Source organism: Eleutherodactylus coqui, chromosome 7 (assembly GCF_035609145.1).
Source record: "Eleutherodactylus coqui strain aEleCoq1 chromosome 7, aEleCoq1.hap1, whole genome shotgun sequence".
Taxonomy (NCBI): domain Eukaryota; kingdom Metazoa; phylum Chordata; class Amphibia; order Anura; family Eleutherodactylidae; genus Eleutherodactylus; species Eleutherodactylus coqui.
This window is the reverse complement of record NC_089843.1, coordinates 79,912,000-79,936,000: the sequence shown is the minus strand read 5'-3', so window position 1 is coordinate 79,936,000 and position 24,001 is coordinate 79,912,000. Positions and strand designations below refer to the sequence as shown.

Below are 24,001 nucleotides of genomic sequence, written 5' to 3'. Positions count from 1 at the left end.
ATTTGCCCCTTTGTGTTCACTGTAATCCAGCCCGGCTCATTTCTATACCATGACTAGCCTTGTTACTGTACAATTTACCTTCTATGGATTTGCTTTTTTTTCTAGGGCTCCCAATGGTGATTACAGCACGGCCAGCCTACAGTCTGTTAAAGATGATGTTTTCATCAATGTCTTCGATGAAGTTTGCTTTGATATTTTAGAGGTAAGGGTTAAATGTATTTGCAGCATGGCATCCATCGCAACCTGAGAGGTACACTGTTACAGTAGTATAAAGTGATGTATCGATATGTTGCAGGATGATCGCGAGAGAGGAAGTGGGATCCATACAAGAGTGGAGAGACACTGGCTTGGATCCATCCGAATTCCTTTCACTACAATTTATTTCCAGGCCAGGGTAGGTGCATTCACATAAATTACCTTATTGGCAAAATACATAAGCAAGAAGAAGGGTGTGTGTGTAGTGTGTGTAGTGTGTGTAGTGTGTGTAGTGTGTGTAGTGTGTGTAGTGTGTGTAGTGTGTGTAGTGTGTGTAGTGTGTGTAGTGTGTGTAGTGTGTGTAGTGTGTGTAGTGTGTGTAGTGTGTGTGTGTGTGTAATGTGTGTGTGTGTGTGTGTGTGTGTGTGTAATGTGTGTGTGTGTAATGTGTGTGTGTAATGTGTGTGTGTGTGAAAGGCCTCACTGACTGACTTGCCACTGATTCTCTAACTTCCTGGTGTCATACAAACATAAAATTTGGCAAAGCCATTCTTTAGGTCTTAAATGGGAAAAGTAAAGAGGTTACAACTTCAAATTTCAATCCTAAGTGCAAAAATAGTGGCGCCCCTGTGTAATGTACCTAATCTAATTCTCTAACTTCCCGGTGTTGTGCAAACATGAAATTTGGCACAACCGTTCTTTAGGTCCTAAATAGGAAAAGTAAAGGGGTGACAACTTGAAAATTGAATGTTAAGTGCAAAAGTATTGGCACCCCTATGTAATCAACCTGATCTAATACTCTATCTTCCCGGTGTCGTACAAACATGAAGTTTGGCAGGAGCATTTTTTAGGTTCTAAATAGGAAAAGTAAAGGGGTCACAACTCGAGAATTCAATGCTAATTACAAAATATTGGCACCTCTGTGTAATGTACCTAATCTAATTCTCTAACTTCCTGATGTTGTAAAAACATGAAATTTGGGATGATCATTCTTTAGGTCCTAAATAAGAAAAGTAAAGGGGTCACAACTCAATTATTCAATGCGAAGTGCAAAAGTATTGGCACCTCTATATAATGTAACTTCCCTGTGTTGTACAAACATGAAATTTGGCACAAGCATTCTTTAGGTCCTAAATAGGAAAAGTAAAGGAGTCATAACTTGATTATTCAATGCAAAGTGCAAAAGTAGTGGCATCCCTATATAATGTACCTAATCTTATTCCCTAACTTCCCGATGTTGTACAAACATGAAATTTGGCAAGAGCATTCTTTAGGTCCTAAATAGGAAAAGTAAAGGGATCACAACCTGATTATTCAATGCTAATTGCAAAAGTAAGTGCACCCCTATGTAATGTAACTTCCCATGTCGTACAAACATGGAATTTGGCGAGCATTCTTTAGGTCCTAAATGAGGAGAGTGGAAGGGGTGGCACATTCTGCAGAGGGACATCAGCACATGCAGCCTGAGAAGAATCGAACGCTCCTCTATGTATATGCATATTTTATTCCTCGGTTACTCTAATGTAACCTTGACTTAATAAAATTTTCCGTGGAAACAACACGTAAACACTTGTATCAAATTAACTCGGGCGAGTCCGGGTATATCAGGATAGTTAGGATATATTGGGGATAAAGTGAGGAAAGAATGAAAGGTGAGACTGAATCCTTTTAAAGGGGTATTCTAATTTCAGCTACTAACGGAGAGCCTTACAATTTTGCTGTATACTTTCTATATAAGCTTATATGTACAGAGATTGTTATCACTCACCTCCATCCCTGTCCCAATGGTGGTCACAGTCTGAATTTCCTATCTCAATGACACTGGGGCAAATTTCCTAGGAACACAATTTGGAGTGTAGAAGCAGATTAAAATACCTAAAGGAAATCCACACAGATGGAAGGAGAACTAAGAAACTTTGTGCGGATGTTGTTTTTCGTCAGAGTCAAACCCAGGAACCCAGTGTTGTGAGACAAGAGTGCTAACCATTGAACCACTATACTGACCAATTTCCTATTCAATGACAGCAAGCGGATATCTTGAAAACATGATTTCATTCAGGCAGTATATTGGAAAATTGTATACCTTTACATAGAGCAATTGTATCACGGAGAGGGAAATCTAAAAGCAAACAAACTGTCACTGAAAATGGCCATATACTTACTGATACAGGAGGGCAGATATCTGCACCACCTCAGCATGCAGGCAGCCAAATGCCAAATGAGGGAGCCAATTACACCTGTGGAGGACACCGATGAGACAGCCACTTACACAACCTCCTAATATAGAGGGGGGTGGCTGCTTAGTGTAGTACTCCTACATGGAGTAGTAGATACAGGGTGCCAGACCATTCTGATACATGTAGTGCACCATCTCATCGGTGTCCTCCACAGGTGTAATTGACTCCCTCATTTGACAGTTTGGCTGCCTGCATGCTGAGGCGGTGCATGCATCTGCCCTCCTGTATCAGTAAGTATATGGCCATTTCAGTAATTGTTTACATAGAGTAATATTTATAATCTGAAACGAAAAAACCTCCATGAAGGGAACCTGTCACCATGTTCATACAGTCCAAACTAGAGCAGGAGGAGCTGAGCTGATGGATATACAGTTTTATGGGGAAAGATTCATTATAGCTTGTTTTTTATTCGTTTATATCTCTGCTCATTCTGAGCTCTGATGTCCGGTGGGCGGAGCGATCGGTGATTGACAGCACAGTCATACAGAGATGTCAATCATTGATAGGACCGCCCACTGGACCATTAACCTCAGAATGAGCAGAGATTTAAATTAAAAGTTCTACTGAATCTCTTCACATAAAACTATGTATCAATCTGCTTAGCTCCTCCTGCTCTATAACATCATGTCTGCAGTTTGGAATTAACATGGTGACAAGTTCCCTTTAATGACTCCCAATGATAAGATAATAACTGAGTATTATGGGAGAGGAAACAAAGAGTTTGGCCTGCTTTAAGGAGCTTCCAGGTCTAAAAAAAATCTTATAGACTAGTAGGTAAAGGTAAAATCCTCCAAAACCTGTTAAATAACCTAGGGATAGTGAGGTGGGAAGTCAAGAATAGGTGGAGCCACCTAGAAAGCAGATCAAAACGCACTACGGAATCTACTAGACCCTCCAAGATGTCCAGTTTTGCTCTCTGAAACAGATTCAGATAATTTTGAATAAAACTTTCACTCGGAAAGCTACACCCGGGGTATGTTCACATGGATCACGGTGGTGGATTTACAGTAGCATTTCCAGTACAATCCTTGGGGATGGGATTTTAAGAAATCCCATCCACACGCTGCAGAGAAAAGGCTCAGCATAGACTGAGTGGATGACGTTTGCAGCAAATTCACACTAAAAATCTCCACCAAGATCTACACCATTTGGTACAGATTTGCCGCTGCGGATTTTCCGTTCTGGTAAATCCGCAGCAAATCTGCAATGTGTGAACGAGACCATAGTCATATAATGTTCGAACATCATGAAAATCAAATCAGTATGAAAACTTCCAAAATTGCGCAGCAACAAGGTGCATGAATACGTAAAAATGCTGATGTGGTCATCCCAATCTTTTTCTCTCAACTCATCCCAGGCCTCCTTATATGGCCACAATAAGATAACGTTTCAGTTATTTGTCCTTCAGTCTAGGGCTTCATGTGGTCAAGGATCCAATTTGTTTTTCTTGGTGTTGATGGGACGTTCTGGAGAAACATTATTCATGTCACTTGTTTGAAGTGGACTTTATGGTATTTAATAGATTGTAATCTCATTGAATATATACTAGAAACTGGTTATTTTCCATGCCTATTGGTGGTGATCGAATTGTTTAATATCCTTATTTATCCTCTTACTAAAAGGTTCCTGCATTTCAGATTGATGGAACATTTCGGTTGGATGCCCCACCTGTACTTCTCGGATACAGCAAACAACGCAACCTGGGAAATGATGGCGGTTATGAGTCCGTGCGAAGTCTGAGTCAGGGATCTTTCCTGACACTTTTCATCACCATCGAGCCTCAGCTTGTGCCTGGAGAACCCATTAGAGAGAAGGTATGAATGACTTCATCGTAATCTACATATTAGCCGACCTACATATTATTATTGTGCAGTTGTAGCAAGGGGGGAATGATTAATGTAATATCTGGTGGCCAAGAAATTGTCATAGTATGGCACTTGCTTCAACTGCAGAATTCAGGAATCCATGAAGATCTGGCCTCAGAAATTGACTCGTAAGACTCATCTGGTTTAGTGTTCATGATGCAGAAGAAAAATCCGTTAAGGCTAACTTCACACCCCATATCACACTCCCGACCATGTGAATTCCCACGGAACAGCCTTGTATCATTTTGGGGATGTAGCAATCGGCCGTGGTGGAGGATCGTGGAGTTTTTCCCGTTTTTTTCGATGGGAGACGTTGCATCGCGTGCTCCTAGCACCTGGTGTGATGCTGCCACCTGCCTCATTGAAACCATGCGAGGCAATGTGGGAGCACGTAGGAAGATGGAACATGCCACCATTTGTTTCCTGCATAGCATCACAACGCGGTGCCATACTGGAAAACATGGCTCGTGTGCGTGACCCCATTAAAAAGAAAGGGGGTTCATATTTGTGCGTCTTGCAATGCACAAATCTCACAAGATTTTCTTGTCCCGTGTGAAGGCAGCCTAAGGGCGCTTTCACACAGCTGAGGAAATCACGCTAGATTTGTGCATTGCGGGGCACACAACTCTCGCATGAATATGGACCCCATTCTTTTGAATGGGGTCATGCACATGAGCAATTATTTTCTTGCTGCGTAGCGCGGAAAAAAATTGCGTCATGTCTTATCTTTGGGTATTCCCTTGGAATGCATTGCATCGTCAATTGTTTACAATGGGTTCGGCAAAGCACCGCACAGCACGCAAGGGTAATGTGATCTGAGATTTCCCATTGATCGCTACTTTCTTAAAGTGATGCAAGGCGGTTTTAATACAAAATCACCTCACATCCGTGGGGCATCGCACGTTGGCGAGCGCTATATCCCACTCGCCCATGTGAAATTAGCCTAACTGTATTCTGCGGGGCTGTACAGATGTGGTGATACCAAATGAAGGCAGTTGTTTTTTGTATGACTTCTAGTAAAAGTTAAAGAATAGAGATGAGCGAGCGTACTCGGTTCGGGTGTTTTTGAACTCGAGCACCGCTTTTTCCGAGTAACTTACTACTCGGACGAAAAGATTCGGGGGGCGGAGGGCGGCGTGGTGGTGCGGTGGGAAATAGGGGGGAACTCTCTCTACCCCCCCCCACTCCCCTCTGCAACCCCCCCGCTCACCCCCGGCGCCCCCCAAATCTTTTCGTCCAAGTAGTGAGTTACTCGGAAAAAGCGGTGCTCGAGTTCAAAAACACCCGAACCGAGTAGATTCGCTCATCTCTATTAAAGAACCATAAAAAATTGCTTTCCTCGTCATCTTCCGAGACCCATAATTTTTTTGTTACATTTTCTGTTGATGGAGTTGTGTGCCGGCTTGTTTTTTGCTGGGTAGTTTTTATTAGTACCATTTTGGGATACATACAACTTTTTAATTACTTGTTGTTCAACTTTGCTTATGATGTTCACTGTGTAGGAGAAGTAATTATAGATTTTAATAGTACAGACTTTTATGGGCGTGGCTACACCAATTCCATATTTTTTTTTTTTACATACGAAAAGGTTTTTTCTTACTCTTAAAATTACTTTTGTAAATATTTTTTAAAAATGTTATTTAACTTATTTTAAACTTTTTATAGTCCTATAGTGAACTTGAACTTTGATAGTATTTTGATGTCTTCTACATTGCACTGCAATACTGCAGTATTGCAGTGTATTGTATTTTTAACCATAGTCTATCAAGCCCTTTCACAGGCAGAGCTTATTAGACTACAATACATGGCTGCCTTCACTGAAGATGGGGAGAGGGGGTCTGTCACTAGGGACCACCCTTGGGCTGGCTGCTTAGATGGATTGTTAACTTTGAGAATGGTATCTAAACCGTTTACGAGAGTAATCAGAGCCAACTCCAATTACTACAGTTGCAAGCAGGTGTTAATTGTCAGAAACAGCCAGCACCCTTCTGGTATGGATTGTGCTTTGCTTCCGATACATACCACCCGCGATTGTCTGCAGTCACATGCTCTTTAAGGGGTTAAAGGAATTTTACTGTAGTAGTATGGAAATAGAATGTAATACTATATCTGGTACCATACATTATTCCCCATGCAGTATCTTATACTGTATCTATCTAGTACTTCCACATAACATATTGTTAGTCAAGAAGTCTCTATACTCCACCAATACAGACGTACAGACAAAACATGAGGATAATAGTATTACAGTACATGGTGATGAATCATAACAGTATAAAATATGTTTAGTTTGACAGTCGAGAAGATGAGAAGTTGCTTCAGGCTGCAGAGAAGTTCCAAAGTGAAGCTGCCTTAAAGTTCCCCAACCGGCAATGCCTGACCACCGTTACCGATATCAATGGGACTACTGTGTTTGTGACACGATACATCAAAGCCTTAAAGCCTCCACAGGAGCTCCTCGATGCAGATCCAACTAATGTGCAAGCAACAAGTGTGAGTAACTTCCCCCCCCCACCGCCCAACGTCCCATTACCGCCCCTCAACAATAACAATACATGTAAACATTAAGTAATAATGAATATATTCATCAGACCTCTACTCATGTACCTGGCTAATGTCTCCCACACAGGAGCTGTTGGCTCGATACGTGTCATTAATTCCCTTCCTACCAGATAACATATCATTTGCTGGGATCTGTAACCTATGGAGTACATCAGATGTGAGTATGCACCTATATATCAAACAATGAGATGTACTGCTTCATATGGATCATAATGTAGCTGAGGCTGGTAGTCATGATGTTTGTAGAATGTGCATTGCATGTTGGAGTCAATGATTGGATGGTCACCTCTTACTAAGTATCGTGTGAGTTGAATTATAGAGTAAAGGCCCATTTACACGCAAAGATAATCTTTAAAACGATTGAAAGATTTTGTGATCTTTTTGCATAAAGTGCTAATGGGCACTAATGTTCATTATCATCTTCATTTGCATGTAAAAGGGCCTCCAGGGGCTGTTTGCAGAGCCCAGTGTGTAATTAAACATACGCTGGGATCTACAAACAGCTGTATTGTTTTCTCATTGGGGCTGGCTGCGGGGAGAATACAATGTAGTCTCCCGGCTCCTGCGGAGAACACAGCGTGCGGTCTGTTGAGAGATACTTTATCTCTCTGCGGCTGAACGATGGAAGTGCACCTTAAAATCATCATTCAGATATAAAGTGCATAATGGCAGCGTTTACATATAACGATTATCGCTCATTTGTGGTCGTTTGAACGAATTATGAGCGATAATCATTGCGTGTAAATGGGCCTTAAGACATAGGGCTGTTACCCCCGGGGCGCAACCTAATTTAATCAAACCAGCCTATAAACATGAAATGGGAATAGCGATGAGTTGGACAACAGCATACCTTATCCCATAACTCATAGCTGAAGGAGGCTGCAGATAGGCACTACAGAGGAAATTCAGTATTAAATGCAGCCATTTATGTAAATTGAAGACTATGTAAAACATGGATAGGCTGAGCCTCTGCTGTGGCTAATAGACCACCCATAATGTCCTACAGTACAACTTGTGTTAATATGTTCTGTGCCTTTTTCTTTGCAGCAATTTCTTGACCTTCTGGCAGGAGATGAGGAAGAACATGCTACTCTACTGTGCAATTATTTCCTGGCCATGGGAAAGAAAGCATGGCTTGTTATAGGAAATGCCATCCCTGAGGTACTCGCCAATTGACAACAGTTACAGACCTACCAATGTCATGTTTTAATGCTTAAGGGTTTGTTTTAAAGTTACAATTTACACATGGACTGTGTTATATAATGTATAACATTGTAGCTAATGTGATATATTTGCTCTGATCTGGAAGGAGAACAAGCCACAGTCTTAATCTTCCAATAAATATTGCTGGAAGCTGAAAGTGTTACACATAGAAGGAATTAATAGACTTTCGTACACAGAATAAATGATAATAAATTAGAATGAATGAGACAAAGTTTATTACTGTTGTGTACAGGTTTCAGTAAGGATTGTGCCCACGGTGGGCACCTATACACTCTTGGATCCTTGCAGACACTAAATCCATAAGTGTTTGGATATCTTTTTAGGGTATGTCTCTCCATGCCTGCATGACTGCTGCAGTCAGGTGTTGTACAGTTTGTTGGGGGGTGGCTACATGATATAATGCATCTACCTATGGTGTCATAGACATGCTCTATTGGAGATAAATTGGGGGACCACGTGGACCAATCCATGACTGTAACACCTTGCAAGGTGTGTCTTGTTATGGCTATTATATATAGATCGGCATTATCCTGTTGGAAGATACTAATTTGGATGGTGGTCATGAAGGGTGTGACATTTTGGGTGTACGGAGTTCGAACTCTAGGATTTGGCAAACTTGGTCACCAACAATCTGTGGACAAAAAAGGACCTTTTTACGTAACACACCTAACGATTTATAGACTAAAACAATGTAGCATTTTATATAACAAAGGGCCCCATAACTTCCATAATAATAGTCCTACTTCATCCAGTTTTGTTTGTTGAATGCTCTTCATATGGAGAGACTGCACCTCTTCCTGGGTGTAGTATTTTCAGTTTTCATCAGTGAATAGAATTCTCAATGACCTCCTACAAATTGTACTGAAAACCAATTGAATTTGAAATGTGCAAAAAATGGCATTTTATCACCACCTTCCTTTGCAGAGATAACATAAGGTGCATTTATTTACTGGCCTCATGTCAAAAGTGCAGAAATAACACTTGCCAAGTCACCATCTATATCAAAGTGCACATCTTAGTTGACATGAGTGGCATGAGTTAGGACGTAGATAGTGATGAAGATATAAAGCTCATCCTAAGTATACTATACAACACTGACGCGCAAGGACACCAGGCTAGACATGCAGGTGGTACATGAATCTGAAGTGGCGGTCCACATTTTATGGTACCCCTATGGCCCCTTGCACACAGGAGGAAATTCCATGGTTGGATTTCCTGCAGAATTTCCGCCCGTGGCCGCTGCCATAGGATTGCAGTAGAAAATTCAATCCTAGGCAGACTGATGCGATTTGTCTGCGTGAAATTACACACGGAAAACAAATCGCTGCATGCTCTATTTCTGCGAGCCCTGCACAGAAATGTCACTCACTGGCCGCCGGCTCCGCTCTGCCGGAGCCGCCGGAGAGGTGAGTGCTGGGCTGGTCCATGCAGGGGCTCGGGTCGGGTCCCGCTGCGAGAATTATGTATAACGAGGACAGACTAAGATGAATGTCCCGCAAGTCATAGGCCGCCGAGAATTCTCGCAGCGGGATCTGACCCAGCCGTCAGCAGGCAGCCTATGACTTGCGGGACATTCATCTTTGTCTGTCCTCATCATACCCCCCTCTTTCTCTTTCTCCACATTGGCACAGATATCCGATTCTGACAAAACCCACCCTCCATTCAGCTCTGCATTTGGTAAACTCCAACATGCTGTCCTAAAACTCCTATCTCTAAGGGAGGGCAGCCACACATCCAACAGCTCTGCAGGCTCAGGCTGATACATAGTTGACCCCGCACAATCTGTAGACAGGCATGGTCGTGTGAGACAATGGGGTCAACAACGGCCAGGAAACTGTGCTCACACTTTTTTGGCATTCACACCGAGCTGCCTCTTGTCAGGCAAAGGTTGTAGATCAAAGATGTTTGTGTGATTTTAGCCTGCTTTGAGGAAGTGACCAAAATGGTCAGCCATAATGACGCACTAATCAGTATGACCATCCCTGATGTCTGCCTGCTGGAACAGCGCTATGGGGCTTTACCGACAATGATGTGGTGTTGTCACAGGAGGAGGAAGGAATACTAATCTCCCAACTGGCCAGTCCATTACACAACATTCCTTCCATCCATTATTAACCCCAGCTATTCTATGTGAATGACAAGGCCAGCTGGAAGACACTCTAAGGCCTGACCCCAAGGAATGTGGGCCATCACCCTTAGGCACTTTGAGGCATATGAGTGCTTTTATGCTGCAGCGCTTGCAGAAGGACAGCCGCATAGTCAACATCAAAACATCAGTTCATTACTAGGTGGTTACCAGTGGCATTATCAGTGGCATTATCTGTACTGTGCATGTGTGCCGGCACATCTGCAGTACAGAAAAGAAGAATTTGGACAAGCACACCCGGTTCATCGGTCGGGCACGGGGTCGGATTCTGCTGTGGGATCCCACATGCGAAAGTGTGCAGGTGGCCTAAGGCTGCTTTCACATCTGTGTTTGGGGGGGTAGGGGTTCTGTTTTCCTGCTCCATTCTGGGAGCAGGGGGGAATCTGTTGACCGAACAGAACAGCGCCAAACAGACCACACTGACTATAATGGGGTCCGTTCGGTTTACGCTCAGCTGCCCGGCATTATACTAGAAGAAAAAGCACTGCATGCACTGTTATTTTTTTCAGTATTTTGTGTTTGATCTGCAACAGAACCTCCGAACGGAGGTTCCAGCACAGATGTAAAGCCGGCCTAAACACAGCACAGTCACAAGGTGCAAAGTTTTATTGTATAGTGTTGTATAGAATTTGTAGGAATTGTCCTTTTTGATGGCACTTCCATTACATATTATTGCAAATGAGTTCATGAAGAACAACCCATCTGCTTAGGGCAGTCTCTGGTGTCACAGAGATGAGCTCATTTGCATACTTTTTTCCCATGTAGCATTGCCTAATTAATAAGGCCTCTCTCACACAGACATTGCTGCAGCATTGCGGTAAGTGTCGCAATTTAAAATCGTGGCGCTCTGCCATGTTTTACCTTTATTTTCAGTCGTTGTGGCCGACGCTGGCACTAAGCACTCCTCATCATTGATAAGGAGCGTTAAACGCCCAAAAAAAGAACATGCATCGCTGGAAAATTATCAGCGACTGTCTGAGCGGTCCCATTGAAAACAATAGGAGCGTTGTATTGTGTTTAACACGGTGCTGAAAGCTAATCACAGTAAAAAGCGCATGTGTGAGGGGGGCCTTAGTCCTTTATGCAAACACGGAGTCTCTTCAATTAGAACAAGAACCCCCTTCCCCCTGAGCATATACAATTAATAAAGCATACCCTATGATGTGTGATACATTTTTATATCTTTCAGGGCCCCACTACTTATGTGCTGACACTGGAACAGAGCCAGTACATCATATGGAATCCAAGCAACGGTCGCTTTTATGGTCAATTTGACACTTTTTGTCCATTGCAAAGTGTTGGCTGCATAATTAATGCTGATAATGTAAGTATGTGATGGATCCGGGTTGGTAAAGCCTTGTGTAAGATTAGTAAAACATGGCTGCTTCAGTCCTAAAACAGCGCCACTCTTCTCCTGGTTTGCCTGTGGTATTGCAGCTGAGCATCGTTCAAGTTAATGGGGATAAGCTGCAATACCAGACTGAGCCTATGAAGAGGGGTGGCGTTTATCATCTTCATCCACATTCCCAATCTACAACAATACATATGAATAATAAATCCTTTTTGTTGGCAACCTCTTATAATAATCTAAGAACCATAATTGATTTACTTGACTTAGAAGAGTCAGCGTGTCAGAAGTCTTCTACGTTACCTGCTCTTGAGTATATAACTATTAGTCTATGAACTGATTCCATCTTCTCTTTTACTCATTTTCTGCTAGATATGGTTTAACATTCAACAATACGATTTTCCTATGAGTATAAGTTTTGACACAAGTCGTCCCAATCTGTGGAAGCCGTTCTTTTCAAGAAGTTACCCGAATCCTGGACTATCCAGTATGCAGGTATTTCTGAGAGCACCTAAAAATAAGTGACTAAGGGAAATACCACCTGCCTGTCACAAAAACTATGACTAATGTTACTTGTTATAGCAGTGACTATCTTACTTCCACCATCTATATAGGTGAGCATATGGTGAGGTGGTGCATGCTATGAAGATAGACCATAAGGCCCGTTGTCCTATCTACAAATATATATATTTTCTGTTACCGTCAGATGATTGTTTAGAGCAGTGGTATCCAATCAGTAGCTCCCCAACTGTTGCAAAACTAGCAACTTCCTACATAACCTGTGGCAGCCTATGACTGTCAGATCTCCAATGATATAAAGATATACACTCATTGTCAAAAAAAATCAAGGAATTGTCTGAATGGAATGAAACGTTGTGTGTGTGATTGTAACATTTATATAAGTAAGTGATTACCGTATCGGAGCAAAAAATAATATATTGCAGAAAACTGACCCCTTGTAGGGAGGCTCTAGTACCATGTTGTACTGCCTTTAGCTTGGATACAAGATGTGATACGGGCAGGCATGAAGGCTCTAGTACCCTGTTGTACCGCCTCTAGCTTGGATACAAGATGTGATGCAAGCAGGCATGGAGGCTCTAGTACCCTGTTGTACCGCCTCTTGCTTGGATACAAGATGTGATATTGGCGGGCATGGAGGCTCTAGTACCCTGTTGTACAGCCTCTAGCTTGGATACAAGATGTGATACGGATGGACATGAAGGCTCTAGTACTCTGTTGTACCGCCTCTAGCTTGGATACAAGATATGATATGGGGGCATGGAGGCTCTAGGACCCTGTTGTACCGCCTCTAGCTTGGATACAAGATGTGATATGGGCGGGCATGGAGGCTCTAGTACCTTGTTGTACCACCTCTAGCTTGGATGTAAGATGTGATACAGGTGGGCATGGAGGCTCTAGTATCCTGTAGCAAAAGCTTCTAGCTCAGATACAAGATGTGATATGGGTGGGCATGAAGGCCATACAGGTTCCTTATGGTATCCTATGGCTTAGCGCTACACATTTGCTGTAACTTGGCTTCTAGATTGACATCCCACTGGTTTGCACAAAGTTGGCATCCCAGATGGTCCCATACATGTTCTATTGGCGATAAATCTGGTGACCGGGCAGATAAGGAAGTGTGACAATGTTGTGGAGACATTCCTGTGACCCCCTTGTGTGTGCGGCCGGGCATTATCCTGCTGGAAAATGCCTCTTGGAAGCCGCCATGAGAGGAACACCTGTGACTGTAGGATGTCTTGAACCTATCACTGAGCTTGTACCGCTACTAGGGGTGACCGAGCATTTGGGGCTGTGTGCCGCTCCACAGCAAGGCGGGATTGAGGCACTCGCCCCTAGGTCTCCAGACAAGAATACGGGCTAAACTAAACCTGGATTTGTCGCTGAAGACAACCTGGTTCCACTCTGTAAAAGTCCAGGTTCTTCATTCAGAACACCACCGTAAACTGAGGCGACGGTGGGTGTGAAAGATGGTAGAGGTAACGGGCACTATGAGGTCAAATGTCCTTTAAGTAAGCACCTGGAAATGGTTCCGACAGACACAGGGGCCTGTAACAGTGGTGCTTTTTGTCGCCTCTGGTTTGCAGACAACAAAACAGTTGGAGCTGTGCATGCTTGTCAAATACTCCTCTCTACTAGTGGTCTATTGAGGGCATCCTGAGCTCGGTTGCCTTATGTGCATGCCCTCATGCATCCACTGGTCTCAACACCACCTAATAGTCTGGTCAGAATAGCCCAGGTGGCAGGCTATTTGTCCATATGACCATCCAGCTTCTCGCTTTCCAATACTTCACCCCCTCTCAAACTCCGTTAACTGGGCAAAATCTCATTTTTGCATCTTAGCGGAAGAAGAGGTCACTACACACAAGGAGCCTCTGAGAGCCTTTTTATAGGCCAAGGGGGAAACCACTTTTAGTGCCACAGATGGCAAGACAGTCCATCTAATCACCCGACAGCTCTAATCATTTGTATATCTGCCTGAGATGTAACTGCATGACAAGTTGTTTTGTTTTTTTTTTACAATAAGTGTATTTGGAAACAAATGTGCCCAGAATATTGGACCTAAATGTAACATCCTTTCAGAAGGTGGACTTTCAGTTTTAGAATCCTTGATCTCATTAGGAATTGTGAGAAAACAAAAATGGAAAGTATATTTAGGTATTGAATAGCCTGTCGCCCTTCTTCTAATCAATGAATGTGTGTTCATTCTGTAGCCCGAGGAGCTGATTTATCAGCGTGCAGATAAGACTGCGGCCATGGAACTTCAGGACAGGTAAAGTAACAAGATGGAAGGGGGGCCTGAGCTGGATCGCTAATGTTACTGCATCCTGTTCATCTGAGCTTGCATCCCAAATAATAATGGCAGCCATTATAGTGTTCTAAGGGAACACCACACAGCTTTCTACAGATCCTGGATTTCCTCCTATCTTAATGTGTCTGTTTCACTGTGGATCTGCCTCTTTATTCTGACTAAATGAGTTGTCTCAAGATAGAAACTTGAGCACAAATGAAAAATATGTCCTAATTCACAATGTTGCAAAAAAGGCATGGCTGACACCACGATGAATACCAAGTAGGAGTGCTACACGGTCATCACACCAAAAGTTGCATGTAAGAAAGCGAAAGACGAAATGCCATGAATTTGTGCACCCATAGGCTCATTGTTCTCACTGTACCTCACACTTGGATGCATTTCCATAACCTTGAGGACCTGATATGTTGTTTGGTTTCTTGGTTTCTCTATACCTTTCATATATAAGTATTTATTCACTTCCATGGTTTCTCTTAGTGGGATCATTTTTGATCACGATTGGAATTGTGGCCAAAATGTGCCCTGCAACTGCTTCTACCTGGCAGATCTATCATGATGAGTAGGGTACAGATAGAGCGCTCGGTTATCTCAGTCAGTCCCATGGAGATGAATGGAATAGCAGTGCACATACTCAGCCACCATTCATACTTAGGAACCCAGAACCTGTTCTTCTGATTGTTGGTGGTCTCAGCGGTCGGACCTTCCCTGATTAGATACACGTATTACCTATCCTGTTGACAGGGAATAAGTTTATATCTTGGGACAACCCCTTTTAAGAAAGCTTAAAGTACAGATGAGAAAAAAAATAACCATTTAAGTGGCAAGATTAATATTTGTGCGTGCTTTATAGGATTGAAAAGCTGCTGAAAGAGAAGATAATGGAGTGGAGACCGAGACATCCCACCCGCTGGAACCGATACTGTACATCAACTCTCCGGCACTTCCTTCCTTTATTGGAACAAAACCAGGGCAAGGATGTAGAGGAAGATCATCGGGCGGAACTGATGCGACAGCTGGGAGATTACAGGGTACGTCATGTCATCTGCATCCACTAACATGACTAGTAAAGGGCGGCTCACATAACTGGACACATTTCTATGCTTTGCTCGCTGCTCTGTTACTTTCTATCTCACAGTAATGGCACCTGAGCCGGTCATACATGTAGGACAGCTGTCTGCGGAACAAGCCACTATCCCACCCTGACTCCCCTATAAATGTGTGCAGGGAGTATGCAGGTTTACTACCATAAGGAGAGGGGTTTAGAGGGTCAGATGAGATAAACCCCAATGTGCCCACTCCGTTTGCCCTGATTGCCGACGTTAGTAGATAGTTGACTGCTTCCATACATAGCTTGTCTATGGAGATGGTATAGTTGTATTTTTCATTGTAGCCAAGCCCGTTAGTAGTGTTCACATAGCATATAAAAGCCTGTAAAACATGTATGTGCTTAACAGTTGTGATATGTGCTGACTTATACTGTTTCCATAAGTCCCATAGAAGTGAGTTAAAAAAACAAACAAAAAAAAAACCAAAAAGTGTAGCACAGTAAGCTACTCTGTTTCTGCAGTCCTTGAGTTATGAAAACAGTGTAACTCGCTGCGCTACGCCATTCCTGTAACTCCCATTCACATCTAAAGGAGTTACAGAAACAGTATAGCTCAGCCGTACTCGGCTGTTTCCGTCCTCCAGCCCCTTCGTACAGAGAGGCATGTGAAAAGCTGGTCTAAGTAAATGTGTGCCAAAGTTGTTCTATTCCTAACCGTGTTCAAGAGATTGGTTCGCTCTCCGTGGATGAGAACATAGTTGTTTGAATTCAGAGGCAGTAAATCTGTGCACAGCTACTCCCTGATCACATTTGAGAAGTGGATACAATTGTAGCCAGTCTGTTAAATGCTCTGCAAGCCAACTAATTCAGAATCCAGGCTGACACATTGTAGGAAACTAGCAGTGAGATCTGTGCAGTTGTTGCTGATGTTTTTAGCTCACAGAGCATTGCCTAGGCTGGATATAATTGGTCCTACTTCTCAGCTGAAAGCCTATTTGCATAAGATGATGATTGGTTGTGAGAATGTTCGTTCCTGAAAAATTGCTGTTTAAACATGTCTGCCAATGAAACAAGAAATGCTCATTTCTCATTGATCATGTCTTTTATACTGGCATAAAAAACATTGTTTGTTGGCAGCACATCTCTCTTTGTGTATACAGGAGATATGCTGCCGATATTAATGAACCTGTATAGGAATTAATGCCTGTTCATCTGAATGTGTTAATGATGATTGGTCAGTGTAAATGATTGCCGATCAGTGTGCCTTACTACCTGCCTATGTATATCAATCTTTATAATGGGACAGTGCATGTGCCAGTGTCTGCTGTCAGTGAACAAGAACACTTGTTTAGAGGTGGCACAAAGAGAGACTTTTTAAAACTTTTTACTTTATGTATCTAAGCTTATGGGCTTATAGGACAGGGACTGAGGAGTCCAGGGATGTGCTTCCCATTTCCTAGCTGTCAGCCCTGGAACCTGGCGCTTGGTCCATGTATCGGACTCATCTGTGCAGTCAAGGCACGCATACTGACTGCAGAGATAAGTCTGAAGCATGGATCGAGCACCGGTTTCCAGCGCTAACAGGAAGGGAACTGGGGGCCAGGTAAATGTAAAAAGCACATCCCTAGACTCTTCGGCTGCTGCACTATAAGCCTATAAACTTAGTTTATAGTGTTTAGAGGTGATAACAGGTTGCCTTTAATATTGCCATGCCTGCTCTGTACTGCATTATAGTGGACACTTACTTTTTTTTCCAGTTTTCAGGATTCCCAATAAACATGGCCTTCTCTGATGTGAGACCTCTCATAGAGGCCGTATACAGCACTGGAGTTCACAACAATGAAGCTCCCAATGTGGAGTTTGCCCTGGCCGTGTACTTTCACCCCTACCCCAAGAGCATCTACTCAGTATGGATATATGTTGCCTCTCTTATTCGAAACAGATGAAGCGAGGATGGAATGTTCTAGTCAAGTAAACAACATGATGGCCCTGACCATTGCCAAACACGTCTGGGTGGTGTTCTCCTGCTTCTCATCGTTTGGCAGGAATACCAGATCCTACGTCAGGCGTCACTTGTGATAAATCTCATGTGATCCTCACTTGTCAACTGTTGTGTTTGTGGTTGAGAAACCAACACGTATGCAGCAGTAATGACACAGAGCAGCAGGTTGATGAATGGTATGTAGATATCGGGCTTATTTACTAAAAGTGCTGTGATTTTTGTAATGTATGAAATAGAAATACATAGCTGCTTTCTTCCAAAAGCAGTGCTATTTACTTGAAAAGAGCTGAGCCGCAAAACCAGATATAGTTCCCCCTAGTCTCCTACATCCTTAAAGGGATCGTCCTACGTCTAGCTGTTTTGCTGCAGGAAGCAGACAGCTTTGTACATTGCACAGTGGCCTGAGTTGGTACTGCAGATTGAGTCCCATTCAATTCAATAGGACCCAGCTTGCAATATAAGCTTGTGCCACTGCACAACGTATGGTGCTTCCTGCAGCAAAACGGCTAAAAGTGGGACAACAACCCTTTACACTGACTGTTTCAGCATTATTACCAATTGTTAAAGGCTATGAAAACATCTGTGCATGAAAAATCAATCTAGACATTTTAAGTCTCTGCAGGAAAATATTATGCACTTATCAGCTTTTTGCATAGAGTGTTCCTTCTCATGCATTTAGAAAGCGTTCCCATTTAACAAACTTACAAATAGGTATACAGTAACCTCAATATCAATAAATAAATAGACATCCTGATACAGCCCCACAATAATCATTAACTCTAAAAGACTGGATTGTAAATATTATATATCATTTCTCTCTCTCCATCCATCCATCATTGTTCACTCCATATAGTGTTCCGTTTGACTCTGGCTGACCACCCCGGTTCTCAATAGGTTACCAAAAGGGTGCCTGTCAAAGACCTACCGAACACAATTAACCTATAAGAGTTCCTTATAAGCCAATATTATTTCTTCATCAGAGAAGGAAAGAGAAAAAAAGAGAAGGGAAAAAATTTTTAAGTGCAAAGTCTCTAATAAAGTACATATAAATGTAGAAAACATTCCCAGCATGGATTATCTGGTCTATCTCATGTACATGCACAAGCTCAGCTCCTCCTATACAGCTATCTATTAATCCACCCACTGGTTAGCTGCTGGTCCCATTTCCGCTCACTATTAGGAGTACAAAATTCAGCTGGTGCGAATTCTATCCATCTGTAATAGTAGTTTTGTCTGCTCTGCTCTCCTCAGCTACCCCAACACTATCATACAGCCCTCTGTAATAGTAGCTTTCTCTGCTCGCTATCCCCTGGCATTATCATACAGCCCTCTGTAATAGTAGCTTTCTCTGCTCTCTGTCCCCTACCATCCCCTGGCACTGTCATACAGCCCTCTGTAATAGTAGCTTTCTCTGCTACTATTACCATGCCTTGGCACTGTCATACAGCCCTCTGTAATAGTAGCTTTCTCTGCTCTCTGTCCCCTACCATCCCCTGGCACTGTCATACAGCCCTCTGTAATAGTAGCTTTCTCTGCTCTCTGTCCCCTACCATCCCCTGGCATTATCATACAGCCCTCCGTAATAGTAGCTTTCTCTGCCTTCTGTCCCCTACCATCCCCTGGCACTGTCATACAGCCCTCTGCAATAGTAGCTTTCTCTGCTCTCTGTCCCCTACCATCCCCTGGCACTGTCATACAGCCCTCTGTAATAGTAGCTTTCTCTGCTCTCTGTCCCCTACCATCCCCTGGCATTATCATACAGCCCTCCGTAATAGTAGCTTTCTCTGCCTTCTGTCCCCTACCATCCCCTGGCACTGTCATACAGCCCTCCGTAATAGTAGCTTTCTCTGCCTTCTGTCCCCTACCATCCCCTGGCACTGTCATACAGCCCTCTGTAATAGTAGCTTTCCCTGCTCTCTGTCCCCTACCATCCCCTGGCACTGTCATACAGCCCTCTGTAATAGTAGCTTTCTCTGCTCTCTGCCCCCTACCACCCCCTGGCATTATCATACAGCCCTCTGTAATAGTAGCTTTCTCTGCTCTCTGTCCCCTACCATCCCCTGGCACTGTCATACAGCCCTCTGTAATAGTAGCTTTCTCTGCTCTCTGCCCCCTACCACCCCCTGGCATTATCATACAGCCCTCTGTAATAGTAGCTTCCTCTGCTCTCTGTCCCCTACCATCCCCTGGCACTGTCATACAGCCCTCTGTAATAGTAGCTTTCTCTGCTACTATTACCATCCCCTGGCATTATCATACAGCCCTCTGTAATAGTAGCTTTCTCTGCTTTCTGTCCCCTACCATCCCCTGGCACTGTCATACAGCCCTCTGTCATAACTCATTGGAAATTCAGTAAATACACGCTCACAACAGGTAGCAGGCCGGGGAGGTGCTGTCAGTTTATTCTGACTGATAGAATTTGCTAAGATTTCAGTTCTCCAGTCTGCAGTCCCTTAGAAAGCAATACAAGCATTGAAATCAAACAGTCAGAAATTTTAAATGAAAACCAATCACAAAAAGCCTTGATTTCCCAAAACATATTGATTAAAAAAAGTGCTGAGGTGTCCATAGCCTTTAACTGTTACTGTACAATAACAAAAAAAAAACAGCCAAATTGCATGCGTTTTTGCTGTGATTGCAAATTTGGAGAAATGTTCCTAGAAGTAATTCTATGGGAAAACTGTATTGACTGTCTCAGAGGGAAAATAAGGCAAAAATGCTACATGGCTGCCGCCTTTAATACTATACTGTTTTGCCATCTGTAGGATCCTTAGGATTCTGCTGACCCTTTCAGCAAAAGGACTGGGACCCCTTTCCAGCCTATGCCCTGAATATACATTCTAAAAGTGACTAATGGGATACAAGAAGTATCTGCCTTGAGAAAAAGATGCCAATGAAGCTTGAACCAAAACTCTAGCCCCATGATTGTCCATAGTAATATAGGTGTTCAGGTGGTCTGGGGAATGCATCACTAATTTCTACCAAAAATATACAGGAACTAGATTTTCAATTGCTTATTAATGGTATTGTATATGTTTTATATTATGATTTATGTATATGTGTATTGTGCTAAATGGGGTATAGTGTGTGTAATGTGTTCTTTTTATTACTTGAGTATAGAAACTGCTGAGCTGGTACTGGTATATATGTTTATAGAGCCCTATGGCGGATATGGGGCACTTCTGGAGATTACTGGCGCTCAGGGGCAGCATTAATAGAAATCCAGGCACTTTTGTAATGATGCTCAATAGTGATGAGCGAGTATACTCGCTAAGGGCAATTGCTTGAGCGAGCATTGCTCTTAGCGAGTACCTGCCCGCTCGAGAGACAATGCTCGGGTGCTGGCAGGGGAGAGCGGGGAGGAACGGAGGGGAGATCTCTCCCCCCCCTCCCGACTGCCGCTACTCACCGCTCCCGAACCTTGTCTCTCGAGCGGGCAGGTACTCGCTGAAGGGCAATGCTCGCTCAAGCGCTTGCCCTTAGCGAGTATGCTCGCTCATCTCTAATGCTCAACTAGATGAAGTCTCTTAATGGCAATCCATGTATGTAACGGTTCAGTCCAAATATGGGCCTTCCTCAGCCATGAATATTGTATAAGGGTTTTGAACATTGTTGCTTAGACATATTTTGCGAATTGTGTATAAAAGCCCTTTCATGGAAGTGATCAGACTCTCCTATAAATACATGTACTCCTTGTGCTGTATGAGGGTACGATCGCCCATCACTGAGTAAATCCGCACTGAAACCTGCATGTGACTTCCTTGCAGATTTCACTTATTGCATAGGACTGAATGAAATTTGCAGAAAAAAACTAATCACTTTTCTGCTATAGAGTATCATATGAATTCTTTCTGCAAGTGACGGGTTTGTGAAAACCCCATTCACTTACATTGTTGCAGACATTCCAGCATGCATCCTGCAGCCGAAATTCTGCAACAATTTCACTGTGTGAGAACTCGCCCGTATTCACACGGCCGAGAGCAAGTAGTGCCTGAGATTCTCAGGAACCAGTCACATTGCACAAAAGTAGAACATGTAGTGCACAAAACTACACCCACACTATGCTTGTGTCAAACCCGCCTTATTAAACAGTTTTTTTGGTTTTATGTAAATCTAATCAAGATCCACATTTTTTTTTTTTTTATAACCTTGCAATTTTGCGATAATAATGCTATGCCGTCTGTACTCAGATTGTGTTTGTGGCGGTTATATTTTTTATTGTGTATATATATTTATTGGTATTCTATTTTTATATGATTTTAGACAAATAAATTCACAAGTTTCATCTGAGCGGTTTTGTTTGCACTTACTGATATTATACAATGTGGTTACGATTAGTAGTGATGTTTTGTCCTATATAGGATCAGTTGTGTACAGGCTTCTGTTTTATGAAAACTTTTCCTTTTTTTTTTCCTGAGTTTAGACCAACCATGGAATAAAAAATATACTTTTATGTTAAATTATATAGATAGATAGTATGAAGGGGGGAAAAAAAATCAGTAACTTCTCCTTTAGTACTTATTACATATTTTCTGAAGCAAAATCCACATAGCATTTAGGCAGATTTTGTTGCGGAATTCTCCTTCTACAGGTTGGGGTCAAAAGGCCTCATCCACCACTATATCTCAATACTGGTGTCCTATACTGAATAGCAATAGCATACTTGAATAATAGATAGAAAAACCCATTTGCATAGTTGAAGAGTATCATGTTAGAAACAGAGCGACACGGAAAGCAGATTTCTATGTCCCGCAAGACCGCTGCTATGACTGAAGTAAAGGCCCATTTAGACAACGATTATCGCTCAAAAGCGTCTTTTGAGCAATAATCGTGTGTAACTGCACTGACATCGTGCAGTTTTCGTTAAACCGTCGCTTGTTGTCGTCTTAGTCTTTCAGCGTGCTTTATCAGGGATTCACAGCGGGATACAGCTGATACTATTGTTTCAGCTGTATCCCAATCCGTGATAACAGGCTGAGTATGAAGAACTGAGCGGCCCAGCTCTGTTCTCCATACCCGGCATGGAGCGCTTGGCTGTATAACAGCCGGGCTCTCTATGCAGAAAACATCTGGATGCAGAAGACAAGCGGGGACACCCTGCTCGTCTTCTGCATCCTCTGCACAGAGCGCCCAGGTGTTATACAGCCAAGCACTCCATGCAGAAAACAGCTGGATGCAGAAGGCAAGCGTGGAAACCCCACTTGTCTTCTGCATCCTCCGCTCCGCGCACCTGGCTGTATAACAGCCGGGCGCTCGGAGCGGGAAACAACTGGATACAGAAGACAAGCAGGGGCACCTCGATGGTCTTCTGCATCCTCCGCTCCGAGTGCTCGGCTGTATAACAGCTGGGCATTTGGGGCGGGGACCAGCTGGATGCAGAAGACAAGTGGGGACACCCCGCTTGTCTTTTGCATCCTCTGCTGGCAGCGCCAGGTGATCGCTCATCTTGAGCTTCAAATGACACAATTATCGCTCAAAAGTTGCTTGAGCGGCAGCTTTTGAGGGATAATCGTTGTGTCTAAATGAGCCTTTAGGAAAGTGAACTGGAATTTGCCTCATTTTGCTATGAGACATACATGGAGCCGTCAATGGACCTAAATCTCCTGCAGACCATGATGGATGATCTGACCCTATCGTAGGAGGAGGCCAGTTTGAGTATGCTTTCTCTAGTGCTAGGTCCCATGGGTGTATGCTGAGTATTTACACAACCAAAACTCTCAATTGCCTCCTACTGGGGCTGTTCCTGCAGGCTATTGGCTACAGTTTTACAGATACATCATGTTGTACCTGGAGAGGGAAAAATGCAAAGCAGATATACACATTGTTAAAAAATACTAACTGTAAACACAGCCCAAGTGCTGAGAATGCGATTACAACTGGTCCTAGATTCTTTGGATACGTGCACCACATGGCAGGCTTGTTGCAGAAAACAACTGCTCCGGCAGATGAGAGAAGGCTGCGGTATGGGGACCTGCACTTTTACACACCTTTATTCAAAAGGATGGATTTCTGCTGAAAAAAAAAAAAAAAATGTTCTGCTCTGTCTTATAGACCCTCACAGTGATGTTTGAGGGGTCCACATCCTGCAAACTGTTGATGAATACCAAAAATATCAATTTTTAGCTCCAGTAAAGGCTAGCAGGACAGTATTTGCCCCCTTTTTTATCCTCTAAAGTGGTGTTCAGGGGTTATATGATGTAGTAACGTTAGGAAGAACACCATTAGACAACTTTCTACAAGCCAAGCTTAACCTCATTTTTTTTCCGGCATGGTAATGAGATTTGTGCTGAGCTCTTAATGATTGTGAGATCATGGTTTGGCAGCAGCGGCGTCTCCTTGTAGAGAGGCTGTCAAGTGTAATTATACAATTGTGTACATGTTCTTACTGCTTAGCCTCACACTATACACCCAAAGCCACTTTCAAACTGCAGGATTTCTGAATGATGCGATATTTGTCTGTTAGACTTGCCACAAAGGAGTGCACCATAGTATGATCTGTGTAGGTGGTGAACCAGCAGGGGCTGCTCTGAGACATGAAGTCAGTGAG

General features: G+C 43.1%; 1 protein-coding gene across 1 annotated transcript in view; it reads left to right on the top strand.

The window, feature by feature from the left end:
• The window catches only part of CC2D2A (coiled-coil and C2 domain containing 2A), a 124,982-nt gene extending 106,116 nt beyond the window's left edge, over window positions 1–18,866 (top strand). The window contains exons 26-36 of the mRNA XM_066573263.1: window positions 106–202; window positions 296–394; window positions 4,070–4,246; window positions 6,587–6,790; window positions 6,927–7,016; window positions 7,907–8,020; window positions 11,419–11,553; window positions 11,950–12,072; window positions 14,310–14,368; window positions 15,258–15,435; window positions 17,210–18,866. Of these exons, the coding sequence (XP_066429360.1) occupies window positions 106–202; window positions 296–394; window positions 4,070–4,246; window positions 6,587–6,790; window positions 6,927–7,016; window positions 7,907–8,020; window positions 11,419–11,553; window positions 11,950–12,072; window positions 14,310–14,368; window positions 15,258–15,435; window positions 17,210–17,398 (1,465 nt within the window). The 3' untranslated portion in view covers window positions 17,399–18,866. The remainder of the gene's footprint in view (window positions 1–105; window positions 203–295; window positions 395–4,069; window positions 4,247–6,586; window positions 6,791–6,926; window positions 7,017–7,906; window positions 8,021–11,418; window positions 11,554–11,949; window positions 12,073–14,309; window positions 14,369–15,257; window positions 15,436–17,209) is intronic.
• Window positions 18,867–24,001: the final 5,135 nt, after the last annotated feature.